We start from the raw sequence: 20,905 nt of genomic DNA on the forward strand, positions 1-20,905 counted from the left end.
TTTGATATATGTTTGTTGTTTAGCTCCTTGGCTTATGTATATTGGTGGTGGTTTTTTTCAGTAGAGAAATGAATCCTTGATTCTAGACTAGGATATCTTTAATTTTTTTTAACCTTTTGCAAATCTATTACATTGTACATCAGAGATCTTCCCCTGAAATAGAATGATGGACATGGCCAAATTGGGCTGCGTTTCCTTCCCAGCCTTAGCTTAGTGATTGTGACAGAGGCTTTTTCAGTTTGCACTGAAAAGTTGTTCTGACCCTGAGAAGTTATATAATCCTATGCAAATTTCCAAGATGCATAGATAAAAAGCAGTTTGGACATGAAAAACACTGTGCACAGTCAAGGTTTGATTCTCTACAGAAATGCTCTTTCCTTGAATGCCTGCATGATTTAGCTTTCTCCAGCATGCCTCAGATTGTGGTATTAAATCGGGGTCATTTTGTGTCTATTCATAATTTTTTAGTAATAATTTCAAATCTCATTTGTGGATTGTTGCCTGTGGAAGTAAAAGTTAGCTGTATTGATTTTGAAATCTCTCATTAGTCCCTGGAAAGATATTACATCAAAACTGTTATACTTCTTTCCCACAGGCTCCTTCCAGAGATGAAAATGCACTGATTATAAGATATTTGGTGACAGTGGGACTTGAAATCAATACATGTATTATTTGGCATTCATGTATTCAAATCCTTGGCTCCACACATCCTGAAATTGCTATGTTTCCTGGAGGGCAGGTCCTCAGTTGTATTCATCTTGTTTTTCAGGGCTCTTAGCATTGTGCCTGGTTTATTGTTGGCCCTCAGTATGTCTTCTGATTAGATGCACAAATGAATGTATCTATTTTTCTCTTAAAGAATAGGGGATATATATGGAGGCTGGTAGCCAGAGCTTTTACTTTTCTAAATCCTGACACTGAAAAGTAAGGAAAATGCATGAAGGACAGATGACAAAAGTAATTGTGAGGAAAATGTTGCTACACTTGAAAGGAATAGGGTCTTTCAGGGATGAACATATCAAAGAGGAAAATAAGGTGGGTGGTATGTGGTGTCATTCATATGCTATATGTACTGCACAGGCTGGAGGGTTTTCCTATTTTCACTGCATCTGTGGGAAAAACAATGAAAATGAATAGGTTCCTAATATATTTGAAGCACCTTAAATGATCCGGTTTTAAGTCAGCTGGCACTGGTAGGTTACTGATACTCATTTCTGTGTCTCTAAGGACTGCTAAAGCCAGACCTTATTTAAAATATACTTAATCATAACAGATATTAGACATTTAAAATATGCATACATAGAGAATATTAAGCTAATGGAGTCTCACTCTAATAGCCTTGAGTCCGTGATCCCCTACTTGCGTGTGGTGGTCCCTGCTCTGTGTCTGTCTCTCCACATCCCTTCTCGCTCTCGTGCACCCTCCTGCAGGCTTCCTGGCCTTGCAGTCTCTCTGGGGCTTCACACTCTTTCCCGCAGCAGGACTTGGCACTTGGCTGTTCCCACTTCCTGGAATGCCCACCTGCCCCTTACCTGACATCTGTCCTGTTACTCATCCTTCCTACTTTGTCTTAAATATCACCTCCCCCGAGAACCATTCCCTGAGCCTCCTCTGAATCAGCTCCACTCCACTGTTGCATTCTCGTGAGGCCTGCATGTGAGTCCTCTCCACAAATCTCTCCGGTGGTTCCCATTTAGAATAGTATTGAAAGCCATTATTGTGGGTTACAGGATCGACGATCTGACTTCATTTCCTACGTGCCTGCCCATCTCCATCGGCTCGCTGGGCAGCAGCGTCTCCAGCCTCCGCGGCATTCCTCAGACACACAGCACTCCCACTCATCCGGACGGTGCCCACCCTGCCGGCATCACCTGCTTCCACATCTTCTCAGCATCCTCACTCAGGTCTCTGCGTCAGTGTCATCTTATTTGTGTGGCTTCCCTGACCATCTTGTTTAAAACGCCACTCCTCCTCACTACTTAAGACCTTTCTTACTATTTTTCTCCATGGCACTTATCACTGCTTTAACTTTTATTGCATGTTTACTGGTTAAGGTATGTCTTGTCTCTGCCACCATAATTCAGGTAGCCCGAGTGCAGGATTGGTGTTCATACACTGCAGTCAAAGAGCCCTGTTCTTATCTTTTCTTGTATTTCTCATGGTATTTACTTTTGTATGTTGTTTTTATTTGTTCAGTATCCTGCCTTCCCCCCTTGCTACTCCCCTGCTTTACATCCTCCACATAGCAGCTGGCTCATTCCTTTAAAGACATAAATCGTATGTCGTCATTCCTCTGCTTATTATTCTCCGGTGGCTTCCCACTGAACTGAGAGCACATGTACTGGCTGTGAGGCCCTCTGTGATTTGGCTCTTGCCCTATGCCGGAGCTTCTGCTGATCTCCGTCCACTCTCACTGACTTCTGATCCTCAGCCGTGCTCAGCATGTTCTTGCCTTGGCTCTTTGCACATGAAGTTTCTCTGCCTGAGACTCTTACCCCGGCTCCTGTGTGGCTGCACCTTCTCTTTACCCCACCTCCCCTACGCAGTCCTTCCTTAGACACCCTGTCCTCAAGTAGCCTCTTCTCACCCCTCTCATATCCCTCTTATTCTCCGGTCACCATTTGAAATCATTGTGCATTTTCTCTTTTTAAAAATCATCTGCTCATCACCCACATTTCCCATTTTAGAATGTAATCTCCACCAGGGTAGGGACCCTGTCCTGTTTACTATCCCTAAGATACAAATAGTGCCCTCAGTAGTAAATCAGTGCTATTTATCTCTCCCCCTGTATCATAAACTCATCAGAGACAAGACTGTATTTGTTTTGCTCATTTATATATACCCAGTACCTAGCACAGTGGTGCTTAGTAGCTGTTTAATTTGCTGAATGAATGAATCAAATCATGTTAAGCATATTTAAGCTCCATTTTAGGAGTAGCTGACCTCCCAGGTAGAATCATGATCTGCAGAGCTGTTACTCTATGTAATATCTACTTGGTGTCATGTACAATTAATACATTTCACAGTTGCTTTGGAAAAAGTGTGGAAGTGTTTAATCTCATGTTTAAGATCATTGGGCTGGAGCTATTGACAGAACATATTTACAAACACAGATAATTGTTCCCATTCAGAGATTAAGTAATTTCTCCAAAGTCATGCAACAAAAGAACCAGAATTCATGTTCAGATATGACTATCTCCACAGTCCATTTTGTTTTCACTGTCATATTCTACAAAATGTGGAGATACCTTTAGTCTTGGGATGTGTGGTGAATACATTCTAGATTGACCTCTAATGACCCTAACCCTTGCCCAATACCTTCCTTTTGAGTGTAGGTGGGATCTGTGCCTTGCTTCTAACCAATAGAATATGGCAAAATTAATGGGATCAGCACTCATGTTGCTTGATTAGGTTACAGTATATGGCAAAGTTGATGGGGTGTTCCTCCATGATCACATTACTTTATATGAATCTTTCTTAGCAGACCAGAGTGAGAGATTCTTCTACTGGCCTGGAAGAAGCAAACTATTATGTTATGACTGCCTAAGGAGAGGGCCAAGTGTCAGGAGTTGAGGATAGCCTCTGGAATATAAGGGTGGCCATAGCTGAGAGCCAGTAAGAAGCCAGGGCCTTTGGTGATACCACCACAAGGAATTGAGATTTTGTCAACAACCTGAGTGAGCTGGAAAGCAGATTCTTTCCCACACAAGCTTCCTGATACCAAGATGGCCTGGCTGATACCCTGACTATAGCCCGTGAGACCAAGAACAGAGGACTCAGTACATTGCACCTGGACTTCTAACCTACAGAAACTGTGAGATAATAAAGGTGTGGCTTGAAGCTACTAGGTTGGTGGAACTTTCTTATGCATCCTGGAAAACTAATACAGTATGGCTGTTTGTCCCCCAACTAGAGCTCCTATTTCAGGCATATCCCTGTCTGCTGGGGTCATCTGGCCATTTGCCCTTATCACTTTTGGCTCCCTGGATACCTTCCATGAGAGCAGGAGGTAGATTAGGAGATACCATCTGCATCTTTGCAGCTTAAGATAAAGTCTCCCAAATTCCCTAGGGAGTGGTAGGTCAGGTCCACTCTGTGCTAAGACTGAAGATACCTTTGAAACACGAGACAGTGAAAAGCACTGGGCACACTGCCTGACACTTTGTAGGGGCTCAAGAAATGTCACTCACCTTCTCTTGCCAGTGGCCTGCAGGGTCTGCCTAGCTGAGGGTATCTCAGGGGCTTACCTAGCAATTTCTCCGAAGTAAGATGCACAGGACAGTGAGACCTCCACAGATATGGCCTCCAGGGAGAAGTCCCACTGCAGGACCCTCCCCACACAATAACATAGTACAAATGTCCACGCTCTGTCTGCTTCCCGAACCGGAAGAAGTAAAGGGCTCATGATGTTAGTACTCAGAGGGTTGTGTATTTTTTCAGACTGCAGGAGCCATTTTATGCTCCTGTGATTTAATCTCCTGCTTTCCCAGGGCTCCCTGTGAGTCCTGTACTGGCATCGAGCCACACCCCTTGTGGAGGTGGGAGATGTTCACCGTCCCATCTCATGGGTTCTTAGGGCTGCTGTGGACCACCACTCAAGTGTCTTAAAATACCTCCCCGCTGCCTCCCACTCAGCAGGGCAAAAGAAAGCTCTGGTGCCTTGGAGAGAAGTGTTACATAATTACCATTATTTGGGTTGAGAGTAGCATAATCCAGTGCTAGAGTTACATATTTGTATAAGTCAGTGGGCAGATCTTCCTCTTCCCTTTCCTCAGTCTCTAGAAGAATATTTATAGAATATTTAACTTGTCCTTGTTACCATGTATTTCTTTTGCATCCTTTAATAATTATTAATGTGCAAGTCCAGGGAACACATTGCCTACAGTGTAAGGAGCATCAGAGGGCTCATTTCAGATTTGTAGATACTCTGAGATTTCACCTGGGAGAATTAGGCCATTACACAGTCATCACGGGCTGCCAATGTGAGATACTTGCTGAAGTGTTATTTACTACATACATTTTGTTGCAAATATTAAGTTCCAAATCTAATTTAGTGTGATTTGGGGATTTATGCTCAGATTTCAATTGTAATCTCTGACTAGGCCTTACAGATTTAGTTAAAATAATTCAGAATTAATTTGTTGCACCAGCTAAAGGCATCATTGAGCCTTGATAGGTAATGAAGAGGGAAGCAGAGTTTTAGGTCTTGGTGCCCATTTTGATGAAATGGCTATCAACCACAGTTTTCTCCAGCCAAAAGGGGGAAAAGAATTCACATTTACTTAGCACCTGCTTTGATTTCATACATCACAATTGTTGTGATTTTATCATCACAACAATTCTATCCCTAAGTATTACCATCTCCCACTTATAACCAGGCTGGGTGAGGCTGAGAGGGTGAGCACCTCTCTTCCCTGCAGAGCTGGTGGCAGGGCTGCAGTCTGAACCCTATCCTGTGATATGTCTTTGATAGCATGTGTCTTCACGTTAATTAGTAGGAAATGAAAATAGATTCTGTCACACAGGAGAATATCACTTTTGTCCTCTAAATTTTAACATACTTGTTCACAGTGTTTGCTGTATTAAGTAATTGATTACTCCTAATGAAATTTGACAATTTTCTACAAAAAGGGAAAATAAATTACCTTTTTGTTTTCCTTGAAATATCTATTTTATCTTTTAAAAAATTCTTATTTTTGTAAAGAACCATAAACAAACCAGATCATTAGGAAATAATCTGGCTGTAGTGTTCCTTCTTGTGGAAATAAAAACAAAGAAGGCTTAAAAGAAAGAATAAAGTTAAAATCTTTACATTGGAGTTTTTAAAGTAAGACCTATTGGTTTTGAACTCAGCAGTGGTTTTGCAAAGTATGAGTTTCATTGGTTTTGAAAATTGACATTAGGTTGTGTACACTACGTCCTTCTCATTTGTAAATGACCTAGTCCACTTATCCTAGTGAACTCTAGTGTATACATGAGAGATTTTCGCATTTGAAAGGCATTGCAGAAATCAGGTAAGCCAGTCCTCTTACGTTCAAGATGAGGAAGCAGAGGTCCGGAGGGGGTTAGGTAGTTAGCCAAGGTCATGTAGATGGAAAGCCCTCCAATCCCCTGATCATGGTGCGGCACTCGTTCTGCTTCCCAAGTCACAGCGTCTCTCACACTTCCTCACCTCTGCATTTTTAATCACCTAACAAGTGTAAATATAGCTAAAGCTGACAAGTCCTAATTTGACCTATTTTAACAAAGATGTTAATAAAGCAACAAAAGCCAGAATGGCATTCTGGGACGTGAGCGGGCTTTTGAGACATAGCTAAGATTCAATTTTGGCTCAGCTTGTTGCTGTGTGTCCTTGGGCAAGTTGCATCATTTCTCTGTGCTTTACTTTCCTTATCTACAAGATGGAGAAACCAAACCTGTCCCTCATATTATTGGGAGGATTGAAGAGATGATGCATGTGAATTACACATAGCAGATACTTCAGAGATGATAGCTAAGATGAATCGTGGTCCTGATCTTTAGTTTTTCAAAAATATATCAGGATTCTTTATAAATTTTCAAACCAGATGGTAGCACTTACGAATACTAGTAGGAATCATTAAGCATTTGTCTGCAACTAGGTTTGGTTTCTGTAAGGTGAGTAGAGAGGTATCTCATTAAATCTGGAAAATTTATTCCATGTCTTTGGTCTCCCCTACTGAATGCTACATTCACTAGGTTAGAACATGAAAATGTGACTTGGAATACCATGACCGCCCCTTCTGAGTGTCATATGTGTTCATCAACACAAGCCAGAAGCGGGGGTTGGCTTTTCTTCTTCCCTGTTGTGACAGACAGATGCCCTGTCACTGTGTTTTCTTATTTGAAATTTCACAGTTAAAGAGGGAAAGAAGCCACTTTGAGAACATAATACAGCAGTTTAAAGCAGGTTGTAATTTTGTTTTTATTTATGGAAGGTCTCTCCCCAAGCACCCCTGTCATCATTGAGGGTGGGGAGGAAAATGAAGTGCAAAAGGGCAGACTCACTGCTCATCTCTGTCCTCCCCGCTTCAGCAAACACCCACTTTCATCACCCTGTGCCCCTGCATCCCCTCCTACCCTGTGCTCACATTTGTGCTAGCCTCTTCATTCCAGCTTCCCGTGTTCCATAGAGACTGTTGGTTTCTAGATCTAGAGAAATACCATTTGCTATAAACCTTGATTTTGAATTACAATGAATGAAACTTTAAAAAAAAGATAACATCAGGACTCCCCCCTCCTCTTTTTTCCCCTGAGGAAAGAGAACCTCCATCCTCTGCAATTGCTGTCTTTGGGACCAAACCCCCTTAGAAAATACCACTTTTGCCTTGTCCTCAGAGGCTTGGGACCTACACATCTTCACATTTCACAGAAGCTTTCTAGAAAAACAGCCTCAAGGTTTTTCCAACAAATGTCTGTCAAAACCTCAACACCCACTCATATGAGTGTGCTACATCTGTTTTAGAGATATAAATGGAAAACTGTTTCTCTCTGCACTCTACCCACAGTATTCTTTGGACACCAGACATTGGGGTTTCTCTCACGCTGACCAATTTTCCAACTCCATTTGGTGTCCAACAATTCACTTCTGACCCCATCTACCTGGAGTTAGTGTCAGTTCGCACAGGTTAAGGGCTCAGTCCCACAAGATTGCCCCCACTTTGGACAACAGTCCCAAGGCTGAGCCTCTGGTGCTTCTGACCCCTGCCCTGTGGGTTTGATAATTTGCTAGAGTGGCTCACAGAGCTCAGAGAAATACTTATTTAATGTTTACTAGTTTATTACAAAGGATATGACTCAGGAACAGCTAAGTGGCTAAGTGGAAGGGATACATAGGGTGAGGTATAGGAATGGGGCCTCCAGAATGAGTTTCTGTTGTTTCAATGGCCCAGTTTATGATACTTTGTTGCAGTAGCCCTAGGAAACTAATACAAAAAGTAATAAACTGTTTATTTCAAATTGCTCCTGAGTCTCTGCAGCACTCCCTTTGGGGGTCTTCATAGGTTCAAATTGACAGTTTATCCCACATGACTCTACTAGGCCTCTCCTGGCATAACATTCACTTGGAAGAACATTAAGACAGGAAGCATGCAGGACAATGCCAGGCATTTTCTTCAAGGGTGGTTCTATCAGCTGTCCATACAGCAGCCAAGGGTTATCTCCTGGCTTTCCAAAGGACAGCTTGGGTTCTAGAGAATGAGAACATAACAGGTTGCAGGGGGAGAAGGGGCTTAGAGGTTCCATGTCCTAAATAGGAATCAGTATCACTAGTATCACTTGTCCCTTCTCAGGTCCCAGTAAGGGATATCGCCAGTTACAAGATTCATTATACTTAGAGAAGCCTAAAACTAAGGCTTGTCACCAGGCATTGATCATTCATTCATAATCCTCCTAGTGTATCAATCAGCAGTGAAATTTACCAAAAGCAGTATTACCTGGTAATAGGTGATATTACACCTTTATCAGGTCTCCAGGGGAGCAGAGCAAGAGAGTTAACTCAAAGTCATTTTTATTCACAGGGAAGGAGAAAAGATTTTAATATTTTATTCATAGTCTTTTCACCATCAAAGTAAACCTAGACTAGAACCTTCTATTAAGTCAAAATTATAGCTCCTTTAGATTTAATCCACAGACATAGAGGTGTAGTAGGACAGAGAGGAAGGAAGTGAGAATGTAGAGTTTTCTGAACATCCTCTTGTGCCTTCCTTTTCTCTCTTACAAACTCTGTTCCTTTTACCTAGACGGGGCTGTCTTGTCCCTGTGCTTAGTGTCATACTAGAGACAACATTAGATTTTATATCTAAATCCACAAACTCTAAAAACTTTCATCTTGTCCATGATAGTCTGGGAATGCTATATTTGTTTAGTTCAATATAACTCTTGGTTAACCTACTTTCCATACAACAAAGAATTTTCTCATGTTGGTGATAGCTTTGATTTTATTCAGTATTTCCTCAAATTCCAAGCACAGTGCCATATACTTTAAAAACTTAATTTCTAATCCTCACAATAACCCAGTAAGGTAGCTTTGATTTTCTCCATTCTATAGAAGAGGAAAATATTTTTTAAATTATGTGTCACATTTATTCTAATGCAGTTTTCTAAGCCCTGGGCACATACCAGTAGATGAAGCAAACCAAGACCCTGACCTCATGGAGCCTCCAGTCTAGTGAGAAGAGATTGACAGAGAGTGAATATCCAGTGTCAGGTGGTAGTGACAGCACATAGGACTATGTCTCCTATTTTGAATGACATGGGAACCCATTAAAGGGTTTTGAGAAGAGCGACCTGATCTGATTTACAATGAAAGGGATTCATACACAGAATAGATTATAGGGGGCAAGAGTGAAAGCAGGCAAACCAGTAGGAACCTCTTTTAATAACCCAAGTGAGAGATGATGGGGGCTCTGACCAGAGTGACAAGTGCTCTGATTCTGGATATGTTTTGAATTGCAGAGCTGACAGAATTTACTGGCAGATTAGATGTGATGTATGGGACAAAGAGAGACATCAAAGATGACTATAAGGTTTTGGGCCTGAGCAAGTAGAAGAATGGGTAGAATTAGATTCACTAATATAGGGAATACTATAGTTTAGCTTGAGCATGTTAAATTTGAAATGTGTAAACATCCTCGTGCAGTTAAGTAGATACTAGAATATATGAGTCTAACACAGTGGAAAGGTCTGGGCTGGAGAGAGAAATTCAAGAATCATAAGCTTACTGACTCAGCTAACTGATTGTCCAGTCCAGCAAGAGGTGGGACTCCATTGCCCAAGTGTGCTTGTTCATTTCTCCAGAGTACCCTTAGGGACATGTTTTATGGTCTGACCTCCTAGATAGTCTAAATCAGTAAGACAGAGGTGGAGTCTTCAAATCTGGTTTTAAAATGTTTTCTAAGACATAGAGATCAATGGAACAGAATAGAGAGCCCAGGAATAAACCCACACATGTATGTTCAACTGATCTATGAAAAAGGAGGCAAGAATATTCAATGGGAGAAAGATGGTCTCTTCAACAAATGGTGCTGGGAAAATGGGACAGCCAATTGCAAAAGAATGAAACTGGACCACTTTCTTACATCATACACAAAAATAAACTCAAAATGGATTAAAGACCTACATGTGAGGCCTGAAACCATAAAACTAGAAGAAAGTATAGGTAGGCAGTAATTTCTTCAACATTGGAAAGACCCCCTTCCCACTTCCTACTTTCCCTAATTGATGTTAAGAATCTTTTTTCCTGGGGCACCTGGGTGGCTCAGATGGTTAAGCATCTGCCTTCGGCTTGGGTCATGATCCCAGGGTCCTGGGATCGAGCCCCACGTCTGGTTCCTGGCTCAGTGGGGAGCCTGCTTTTCCCTCTGCCTCTCCCCCTGCTCGTGCGCTCTCTCTCTCTCTCTCTCTCTCTCTGTATCTCTGTGTCTCGAATAAATAAATAAAATCTTTAAAAAAAAAAAAAGAATCTTTTTTCCCCAGACTAAAATCTGATTTAATCTGAATTGAAGCTCTTTTAAAGGTCTATATCTGAAATAACTCTGTCAGAAACCTTTGACAGGAATCATTGTCTACAAAATAAAATCCAAGCTCCTTAGCATAAAAGTCAGGCCTTCACCATCTGGTTCCAACTTTGTGGCCTCTTCGCCTAAGCCACAGACTTTTTGAAGTTTCCAGATACACCAGGTACTTTCATGTGCCTTTGCTCATAGTCTCCAGGGGTCTAGAATGGCCTTTCCCACCACTCTGCCTGTATAGCTTGCTTTTTGAGAAAGCCCAGCTCAGGTGTCACCTGTTTCATGAGCCTTCCTAGCCTTATTGTTCTAGATGGAATTCACTGCTCTTCTCTGTGATGTGAATACATTAGGACCTTACCCACAGTATGGAGTCTGCTTCGTGTCATGGTGAGTGGAGTGCTCTCTGACTCTCCAAATAGACAAGAAGCTCATTAGGGCAGAGGCTGCACCTTGCTTCTCTTAGAGTCTCCCTAGCATAGTCCCTTTCACATAGTAGGTGCTTAATAAATACTTGTTATGTTCATTTTATCATAGAAGATCTTTAAAAGACTTTTGGTAAATACTAATTCAATCAGGCAGTGCAAATCCAGAATTTTCCTGTATTGGGGAATACATAATTGTTTCTGGTGTAAACTATTTATTGACTTTTACTAAGTTAACCTTTTGTATCCCCTTAGCTAGGGTTTACAGTTCAGCTTAGGAACCCTCTTTTTCAGGGAAAAGAGAGCCCATATCCTGATTCCGGGAGATTTTGTGATCAATTTCTTGTCATTTTCAAATAAACCAGTTTTTCATGACATAATTTAGAGATGAATTGCTACCCGAGCGCCAGCAGTAGTAAGAGTAAATGGGAAGTAGGATTCCACCCTTCTGTACTTTAAGAAATGGAAGCAAGATAAATGAAAAGCCTTGGCAGCCTCAGAAATCTTAAAGGGAAATGCCAGCCAGATTGCCATCAGCATGACTCGCTCTCCCAAATCATCATGTCAGATCACAAAGTTAGCATGTAATTAGATCTTATCTAACTAAGCTCTAGCTCCTAGGAGGTTGTGATGCCTTTGAATAGGGAAGTCTTTCCTAAGGATTAGAAAAAACAACATATGCAAAAGAATTCAATTTAAAAAATCAAAACTTTTAAATAAAGACATTTGGCCCACAGTAAATAAGTAAGCACATGCTGTATGCTTGGCCATATGCTAGAATTCAGTAGGACATGTAATCAGGAAACATACAGCAAAGAGAGAAAGTATCATGAGATATCAATGTATATACAGAGCACAGTAGAGACATTAAATGAGGGAAGGGGTCACTTATACTTGGAGGCAGTACAAGTAAAGGGTGATTGAGAAAGACTTTGTTAAAAAAACAGGTTGGGGGCGGGGTGCTTGGTATTATGTTGGGCAGGTGATGGAGAGAGGGAAGGCCATTCCAAGAAGAGGAACAGTTCTAATAACTTGAAGAAACCGTTAGAAGTTTCCTATGTCTGAAGGCCAGTGTATGCTTTCCCCAAGCTCAGTTTTCTATCTAATAAGAATCACTTGTGACATACATTATGTCATTTAATCCTTACATCAACCCAAACCTGTGAGGGGGGAGGTACCATTTTACAGGTGAGGAAGCTGAGGGCCAAAACTGCCCAATATGAGATAGAGCCAGAATTTGTACTCAGACAGTCTGACTCCAAACTCCTTGTCTTAATCCTACTTTGTTAAACTGGCTCCCTTTTCTGGTGTTCTTTCCACAATTAGCAGCTAACTCCTACCTAGTTATTCTCTTTTATGTCTGATTCTGAAAACACAGTTTTGCAGAACTGAAATATTTACAGCCAGTTTTATTGACTTATTTTCAGGGTTCTTTCTGGGATAGATCATGATTTTTTGAGTTGAGATATGAGACCATCACACATCGTATGATTCAGGGTTCAATCAGGGAAGGAAAGTCATTGTGGATATCATGGAATAAGAGATTATAAGAGTTAGAGCTTGTACAGTTATGGGAAGATCTGGGTAAGTAAAGACCAAATAAGTAGAGTTTAAGGACCAGAGAAAGGTCACTGACCAGCCTTGACCCAGATGAATGAACTTAGAAAGGAATCTGAAAAGTGGGCCGGTCCAGCTACTGATGCAGAGCTGCAAAAGCTATGGAAGGCAGTAGAAGGTTGTTGGTTCTTCAGGGTTTCTACCTCTGCATTTGCAACAAAACATCTTTGGTGGGTCTGGGGTCACTGTTGATGAGCAGAATCAGCACTTGAGAAGAGCTGGACACAGAACAGGGAAGAGGGAGAACAAGGTGGAACCCATTTGTAGCTCTGCATCAGTTGTCACCTCCTCTGTACAGTGACAGCCTCCAGAATGTTATGACTCCTGCTTCCGCTTCACCTCCCAAGTCTTGCACAGCCTCACATTCTACCAGTTCTAACTGTGAAGCATGTGGGGAAGGGATTCTGGGAAATGGAGTTCCCCATACACGCAAGCCAGCGGTAGAGCACACCAGCGCCCATACTCAGAAAAGAGAACTTGGAAGGGTTGGAATAAAGGAGCACTTCCCCCTGTCTCAGTGCCTGTTGTGTCTGTGCTAGTTACTGTTCTTGCTCTTTATCAGTGAATACAGATAACAACCTTATGAACGATTATTTTTCAGGAATATACTAGCCAGCAAGATTTTGAGCCTGGATTTTTACCTATGTTTGTCTGAGCCAAAGCCAATGTTTATTTTAATGCACTATGCTGATTTCTGTAAAACACAAGACCTAATGGCTTTCTTGTTTGTTCATTTGGATTAAGAAATAAAAATTTTAAAAACCAAGAAGAGGAAGTAGTGAGTTTGTAACTACCCAGTAGTTACAACACTAGGCCAAAAAGTAAACTGACTTTTTATGGAGCACAAAACAATGGGACTCCCCCGCACCCCCCCTTTTTTTGGGAAAGATCAGTCTTTTAGGGTCATCCTAATTTCACTTCTTGCTGTTTAAGTTGACTAGATACATTTGCTTCCAGAAATCAGCTGGCTGTGGACCCATCAAACCCTTTTCTTTGATGGTTCTTTGATGGCATTTTACTTATTAATCTGTATGTTTTCTTTTCCTGGCCAGTTCTCCTTAAACCAGTTAAGGTATAAAACTTTTTGTTGAAAGATACTTGAGGTTAGAACAGTGCCCAGATTGTCAAGATACCATGAGTATCACTTATCCAGTTCAGCCACTAAATTAGGTCTCCTAAGGGAAAAGAGAGTGGGAAGTATTTTAAATTTAGTTTTTTTTTTTTATAAGGGAAGTAATACATGTACATATTATACAAAATCAAAGAATTTTATAAAAATTTTTACAGAAAGGAGCAGTGCACTTGGAGTTGCATTCTTTCCTCCAATTCCCAGAAACAACACTTTCAAGATGCTTTTGGCTCTTTCTTTGGTTTTTCTTCTAATCTTGAAACAACATGCTTATGTTGCTCCCTGCTTGGTTGTCCAGTTTTAAGTGTTTTCTGTTTGATTTCCAATTTGGAAGATGAGAATTGTTTGCTCTTTTCTTATCTTCCCATTCTCCCACATCCTTTCCCTTCCTTGTTACCAGTATGTTTATGGCATAATTTTTGTTAGATTAGTATTCAGTATTTACATTTTATGCCCTTGTAAACTTGTATAGAGCTGAGACATATAGTATGATTATATTTCCTTTCTTGTACAATGTTTTTGTTTTTCTTGGAGTTAATATTTGTTTTATTTTTCATTTTCCTTTTTTTAAGATTTTATTTATTTAAGAGACAGAGATAGCACAAGTGGGGGGAGGGGCAGAGGGAGAAGCAGACTCCCCGCTGAGCAGGGAGCCCACCTGGGGCTCAGTCCCAGGACCCTGAGATCATGACCTTAGCCAAAGGCAGACGCTTAACCGACTGAGCCACCCAGGTGCCCCTATTTCTCATTTTCTTCGCTTTTTGTGTACCATTCATTAATTCTTTCCCAAACCCTCTGCCATACACATGAATTTTCTCTCATTACATTGAAACATGTCAGGTGTTGTTATCTTTGAGATATCTGATGCTGCATTCTAGATTGGTTGCTGTCTTAGTTTGAGTTGCCCCAGAAGGAATCCATGAGGTAAGGATTTGAGCACAAATGGTTGATTTGGGAAGAGATTCCAGGAAACCTCAAGGGAAGTAGGTTAGAGGGGAAGCCAATGAAGGGTGCATTATAAAGCAAGGTATAGTGGTTGATAACTGTAACTTGACCTCATGGGGGATCATGGTGAGAGTATAGCTCCTTGTTAGTCATGGCTTCCTGTGTTACACGTCCCTGGTTATGATGTGTAGTATCAGCTACAGTTGCCCCTCAATGTGTGATGCACAGTGATCCTCTTGAGATCTCCTTTTGTCATCATTTTTACATCTTTCCTTACATTGGATCTCTTTTTTTAGATCCTATACCTGTCCCTTTTCTTGATTTATACCTTCATTTTGGTAGAATGCCCTTCCATTAGCTTGGGAAGAAAAATGATCAGAAACCTTCCTTGTGTGTTTGAAAATGTCATCATTCTACCTTCATGCTTCATTGATAATTTGAATATAGAATTATATATTATTTTCTCTAAGAAATTTGGAGTCATTGCTCCATTGTTTTCTGAGGAAATTTCTCTTGTTCATGATATTCTCATGTTCAGTGTCCTTCTAATTCTTGATATTTGTATATAACCTATTCCTTTCTGAAAGGTTTTAGGAACTTTTGTTCCCAGTGAAATCTCATGTTAATGGTCCTCCTTGTGGACCCGCTTAGCCATTGTGGTGGGCATTCAGTGGACTTTTTCAATCTGGAAACATACATTTATCAGTTCTGAGAAATTTTCTTTAACTTTTAAAAAATTTCTTCCCCTTCTATGTGTTTTCTTTTTGGAACTTTCATCATTCAGCCACCAGACCCCCTGGACTAATCCTGATTTTATGCTTTCTTCTGATTTTCTATCTCTTTTTAAAATTTTGTCCTCCTTTTGGGGGGGATCTGCCTCAACTCTGTGCTTCTAATGATTTTTTAATTTTATAGTTTAATTAAATTCACATATACAGTTAAATTATATTAATTTCTAAGAGTTCCTCTTTTTTTTTTTTAAGATTTTATTTATTTATTCGACAGAGAGAGACACAGCGAGAGCAGGAACACAAGCAGGGGGAGAGGGAGAACAGGCTTCCCGTGGAGCAGGGAGCCCGATGCGGGGCTCTATCCCAGAACCCTGGGATCATGACCTGAGCCGAAGGCAGATGCTTAACGACTGAGCCACCCAGGCGCCCCTCTGTTTCTTTTTTTATTTCATGGGTAAAGTATCTTAGACACCTGAGAACATTAATGATAGTTATTTTTCCCTCCCTGAATTGTTTGTTTCCTATAATTGCCTTATTTGTTTTGGCTCTGTTATGTTAGAAGCCTTTTTCAAAATCTAGTGACAGTGTCTGTCTTTTTCCACTTAGGTATAGGGCAGTAAAGCTGTGTGGGGGTCAGTGGAAGCTTATAAACTGTAATGGGTTCTTTCTAGGGTGATCAGCCTGGAGTTGGTGTATTGGGTGCTTACAGCTATCAGTGTCTTTAGGTCTCTTCTGGATTGGTTGTATTCCCCAGAGAAGAATCGTCTAGTCCCCTATCCAGAAGGTATTAACCTGGCTGCCAGTTCTCTAGGGGACAAGTAGGGGAAGTGGGTGGGGGAATCTCACAGTTCACTGTGTGGGCTGGCCCTAATGCCCTGTTTTTAATGTGGAATCCCACCCTAAGCAGGGTTGGTTATCTTCTTTTCTCTCCTAAAAAAAACTTTTATTTTTCAACAGAAGGAAACAAGTTTTCTAATTCCCATTCTCTGTTATGCTTCAAAAAGCTCTTAGGCACATGAGCCAGAGGATATGAGCATAGTCTACTTCAGGAAACCATTGCCATGTTATTCTACTAGTTTTCAAGATAATCTATTCATTCATTTATTCTCCCTTCAGTGGACATGTGTTAAATATCCACTGTGTGTACAACTTTACGCTAACCCTGTCTGGGAGATAACACAGATCGGCATACCAGGATCCTGCTCTCGTGGACCAGGGGAAGGTTTGCTGTTGAGAAGCTGTTTTAGCAGTAAACCCAATGGGTGGGACTTGAACTCTAGGATAGTGATGCTGGGACAGTAAAGATGGGCTGTCGCCTGAGAGACTGTAAAAATTTCTGAGGAAAGTAAAGTGGTGGAAAGGAAAAAAAGATAGTTTGAAGGAGAAGAGACCATATTATAGGAATTCTAATGTCTAAAATTTGTATTTTCTGGGCTTATTCTGTGTTTCTTAAAATACAGCTTTAAAAAATTCATTTAAAAACAATTAGGTTACATTTGAAGATGATGAATTCAGAGGTCTGATGATTGCTTTTAAGAACACAGAAGTTTGACTAATCTAAGATTCTTGATAAATATTTAATGAGTTTGTGAATGAATTTAAAAGCCAGCCTCTTTATAATATGAAGAATAATATGTGTATTAATAGATATTTTAGATGATTTGAAGAAATAGATAAAGTAATAGAAATGGTTTTCTTCCTCCTCATGAAAGTGTAGAATATATCCAAGATATTCTTAAATAATTAGTAGGAGAATAAAGCTTTTTATAATTAACCAACATTTGAAAATGATGACTTTAAAAATCAGCCACAGTATATTAAACCATTTCAGTGACTTCTGGTAAGTACTTACCACAAGATGACTTTTAACAGAACTCAGATATAAGCACAAATCAATATCAACTTTTATAAAAGATACAAGTCTTTAGGGTGTAAAATAGTCAAAACAGGATTGAAAAGGGTTGACCGCCTTATGTGTTTTCAGTACTCTATTTCTTTGGTCTCCATTTATCTTCTTTCCTTCTATTCATTCTGTAATTCTTACTGTCTGGTGTTTGCTTATTTCATTTTTATTTGTGCTTTTATTAGTTCTTCTCTGTGTTCCCCAAGTATCTTGGGCAAATTAGCCATCCATTGCATCTTTTATCTGACACCTCACTATACTGTGAGCACACTGAGGGCAGGAACTGTGTCTTTTCTGGATCTCTGATATGACTTATTTTAGAAGAGGCTTTGAAAATATGCTCTAATAATATTGTTCCCTTGAAAATGTGTGACCATGTGGCATTTTCAATTTTTGAAATTTAACGTGTATTTTATATACTTTTCTCTGAAAAGCAGAGTAAAGAAAATGTGAATTATATATATTTTTTCAGTTACCACCAGGCTTTGCATATGCTGTTAGCCCAGCTAACTGCTACTCACTATGTGATTCTAAACAACGCTTCCCTCCAGAATCCTTCTTTGCAATGCTCCACCCCCATAGACTGAGGTGATGCTATCCTTCTGTAACTTGCTATAATTCCCCAGCATGACACTGAGTATATACACTTCACTCTAATTACTTATTTATTTATTTATTTATTTTTATTTTTATTTTTTATTTATTTATTTGACAGAGAGAGAGACACAGCGAGAGAGGGAACACAAGCAGATGGAGAGGGAGAGGCAGAGGGAGATGGAGAGGCAGAGGGAGAAGCAGGCTTCCCGCTGAGCAGGGAGCCTGATGCGGGGCTCTATCCCCCGACCCTGGGATCATGACCTGAGCCACCCAGGCACCCCTCTAACTGCTTTTAAAATAGATGCCACCCTTAGTTCATTGTGAACTTCCTAAAGGCAGGCAGCATAGTTGCCTTGTTCATTATAATATCCCTGGGGCAGGGCTTGGAGGAACCCTCTCATGATAACTCTCCCCATCTCCAGTTTCAACCTTGGAAGCCCAAATTTAAATAAAAGTCTATTTGTGACATACGGAAGTGTTAAATTACTACATTGTACACCTGAAACTGATATAACACTGTATGTCAACTAACTGGAATTAAAATAAAAACTTAAAAAAAAGTAAAGAGTATTTGGAGCCCATAAATCCCACCTTGCCTCAGCTCAATAGATGGCTGCCATGTCTACTTTCACCCTAGCATATTCTCTTGAGAGGTCTCTGAACTTCAGGATTCCAGGCACGTATCCTCACCTTGGCCCTAACCCTAACCCAAGATCCGAGGAAAAAGAAAAAAAGATGATGATGATGATGATGTGTGTGTGTGTGTGTGTGTGTGTGCATGCAATGGAATATTAGCCATAGAAAAGAATGAAATCTTGCCGTTTGCAATGATGTGGATAAAGCTAGAGAGTGTTATGCAAAGCAAAATAAGTCAGTCAGAGGATGACAAATACCATATGATTTCACTCATATGTGGAATTTAAGAAACAAAACAAATGAGCAAAGGGGAAAAAAAAGAGGGAGGCAAACCAAGAAACAGACTCTTAACTATAGAAAACAAACTGATGGTTACCAGAGGGGACGGGGTGGGGAGATGGGTGAAATCGGTGATGGGGATTAAGAAGGGCACTTGCTGTGATGAGCACCAGGAGTTATAGGGAAATGTTGAATCACTATATTGTACACCTGAAACTAATAGAACACGATGTTAAGTAACTGGAATTTAAATGAAAACTTAAAAAAAAAAGCCTATTTGAAACAAATGTTCAAGATTAACTATCAGCCACTGAATACCAGAAGTGCTTTTGGCTGTGAATTCTATCAGGGTTTCCATGCCGATGGGATCCTGGGCACAGTCCTAGGCTGACGTACAGCCCCAACTCTAATAATGAACCTGAGGAAACCTAGTATCCAAGCATCAGGAGAGTCTCCTTCACAGTGTGTTAACAAAACTTCTTCTTCCATGAAAACTGGAATTGCTTTCTAGGCATCCCCTTTTGTCAAAACAACCCCAAAAAGAAATTGAAGTGCTGTCTTTGTGGCATAAGACTAATTCTCAGAAGCCATTATGTGCTAGGGAAGTGATGAAGCCTTTTTAAATGAACACGATATTTCTGTTCTTCATGGGTCTGTTTACCATCAGAATCTCAGTTGAGCAGTGATTTTGAAAATAGGGGTGTAAGTGAAACTTGGCATAAGGCTCTCACACTGCAAGAATTAACAATTTCCTACTTCTGTCCATAGATTCCTAGAATTGAAATATAAAACTGGAATCCTAAAACCTAGAGAATACATAAATCAGAGGTTTTCAAAATGCTTTCCGTGGGGCCTCCCAGCTCCACGGAGGTACTGCTGGGGCCGCCACAATGAAGAGAGGGTCAGAAAGCTGCCCAGGAAAACGGGGAAGAGCACATGACAGTGGGTGGGATCTCTCCCCAGAAGGGCTTTGCCTTTTCTGTTAAGTTCCTCATAAGACATTCAGAGAAAGGGAAAGTTCAGTGATGAAAGAAAAAATGTCTGTTTATATCTATCTATGGGCCAGCCTGCACGTACTACACATGAAGACACTGAAGCCGGGAAGGTGAAGATGTGCTTGCCTGTCGCTGAGCTGGTTTAGGGACCAGGTAGTTAGGGCCCGATTCTCCTTCCAGCCCGGTCTCCACTGTATCACGTTGCCTACTGTGAAAGTGTTTGCTCTCTCTGCTCCAGCTTCCAGAGCTAAACTCAGCATGATCAACACCATGTCAAAAATCCGCGGCCAGGAGAAGGGGCCAGGCTACCCACAGGCAGAAGCGCTGCTGGCGGAGGCCATGCTCAAGTTCGGAAGAGAGCTTGGAGATGACTGCAACTTCGGTAATGAGCGCTTTCCACACTTCACTTCTTTCATTTGTCCACGGGGATCTTGTGCCAGTAAGATGCTCTGCAGGAGATGATTTTGGTTTTATATTTTGGTTCTCAGTTTTATATGTCCTAGAGACAGAGGCCAAAAGTTTGCCTTCAGAGGCGTTTCATCATTTTTAGTGTGATTTGTCATAGTTTTGTTTACTTTCTTTTTCCCTGATGAGATCCCAGACTTCACGGTAGCCAGTGGACATATCCAGATGCCTGGAAACTTACTGGGAAGTGTGTCCGCCATGACTGAGTGTGGAGGCAGGGGGACCAGTCAGCATGATGTAACACCCTGCCCCGTGAGCTTTCTCTTTGGTCTATGCTCTTGCTTACATGGTACCCAATTCTACGGCCCCAGGTGAATTCCTTCACCCCTCTCTCCTCCGACACTCAGTCCCCATATAAAACACTTCTGTTTCACTCCTTCATGATGGGAGGTCTCAGCTAATGACTGTCCTTCCTGTTTGAACCCTGATCTCTGTTCTTGGTATTTGCTTCTGCTCAATGCTTTGGCGTTAAACGGGTTACCTGCTAGGGGAATCCAGTAGTGACAAGGGAGGGCGGGGAGCTTCCCCAATTGCTTTTTAAAGGACAAGCAAAAGTTTATGTTCTTCATAATAAGGGATACCATCCCCTTGGTAGCATTGACTCTCTTGTACTGTATGAACCTGTCCTAGGTAGAAACTACAGTGTTCTCTGGAAGG

The 20,905-nt window shown here is 41.0% G+C and overlaps 1 protein-coding gene across 3 annotated transcripts in view; it reads left to right on the forward strand.

Annotated features, from left to right (window-relative positions):
• Positions 1-20,905, forward strand: part of SH3GL2 (SH3 domain containing GRB2 like 2, endophilin A1) — a 215,344-nt gene that overhangs the window by 184,452 nt on the left and 9,987 nt on the right. For 2 of the 3 annotated variants that reach the window (XM_078061261.1, XM_078061260.1), the window contains one exon: positions 20,022-20,165. In XM_078061261.1, the coding sequence (XP_077917387.1) occupies positions 20,022-20,165 (144 nt within the window). Of the gene's footprint in view, positions 1-1,730; positions 1,905-20,021; positions 20,166-20,905 lie in introns of all 3 variants that reach the window. The other variant, XM_078061259.1, reaches the window with a different exon arrangement.

The sequence above is a fragment of the Halichoerus grypus genome, chromosome 14, assembly GCF_964656455.1.
Source record: "Halichoerus grypus chromosome 14, mHalGry1.hap1.1, whole genome shotgun sequence".
Classification (NCBI taxonomy): domain Eukaryota; kingdom Metazoa; phylum Chordata; class Mammalia; order Carnivora; family Phocidae; genus Halichoerus; species Halichoerus grypus.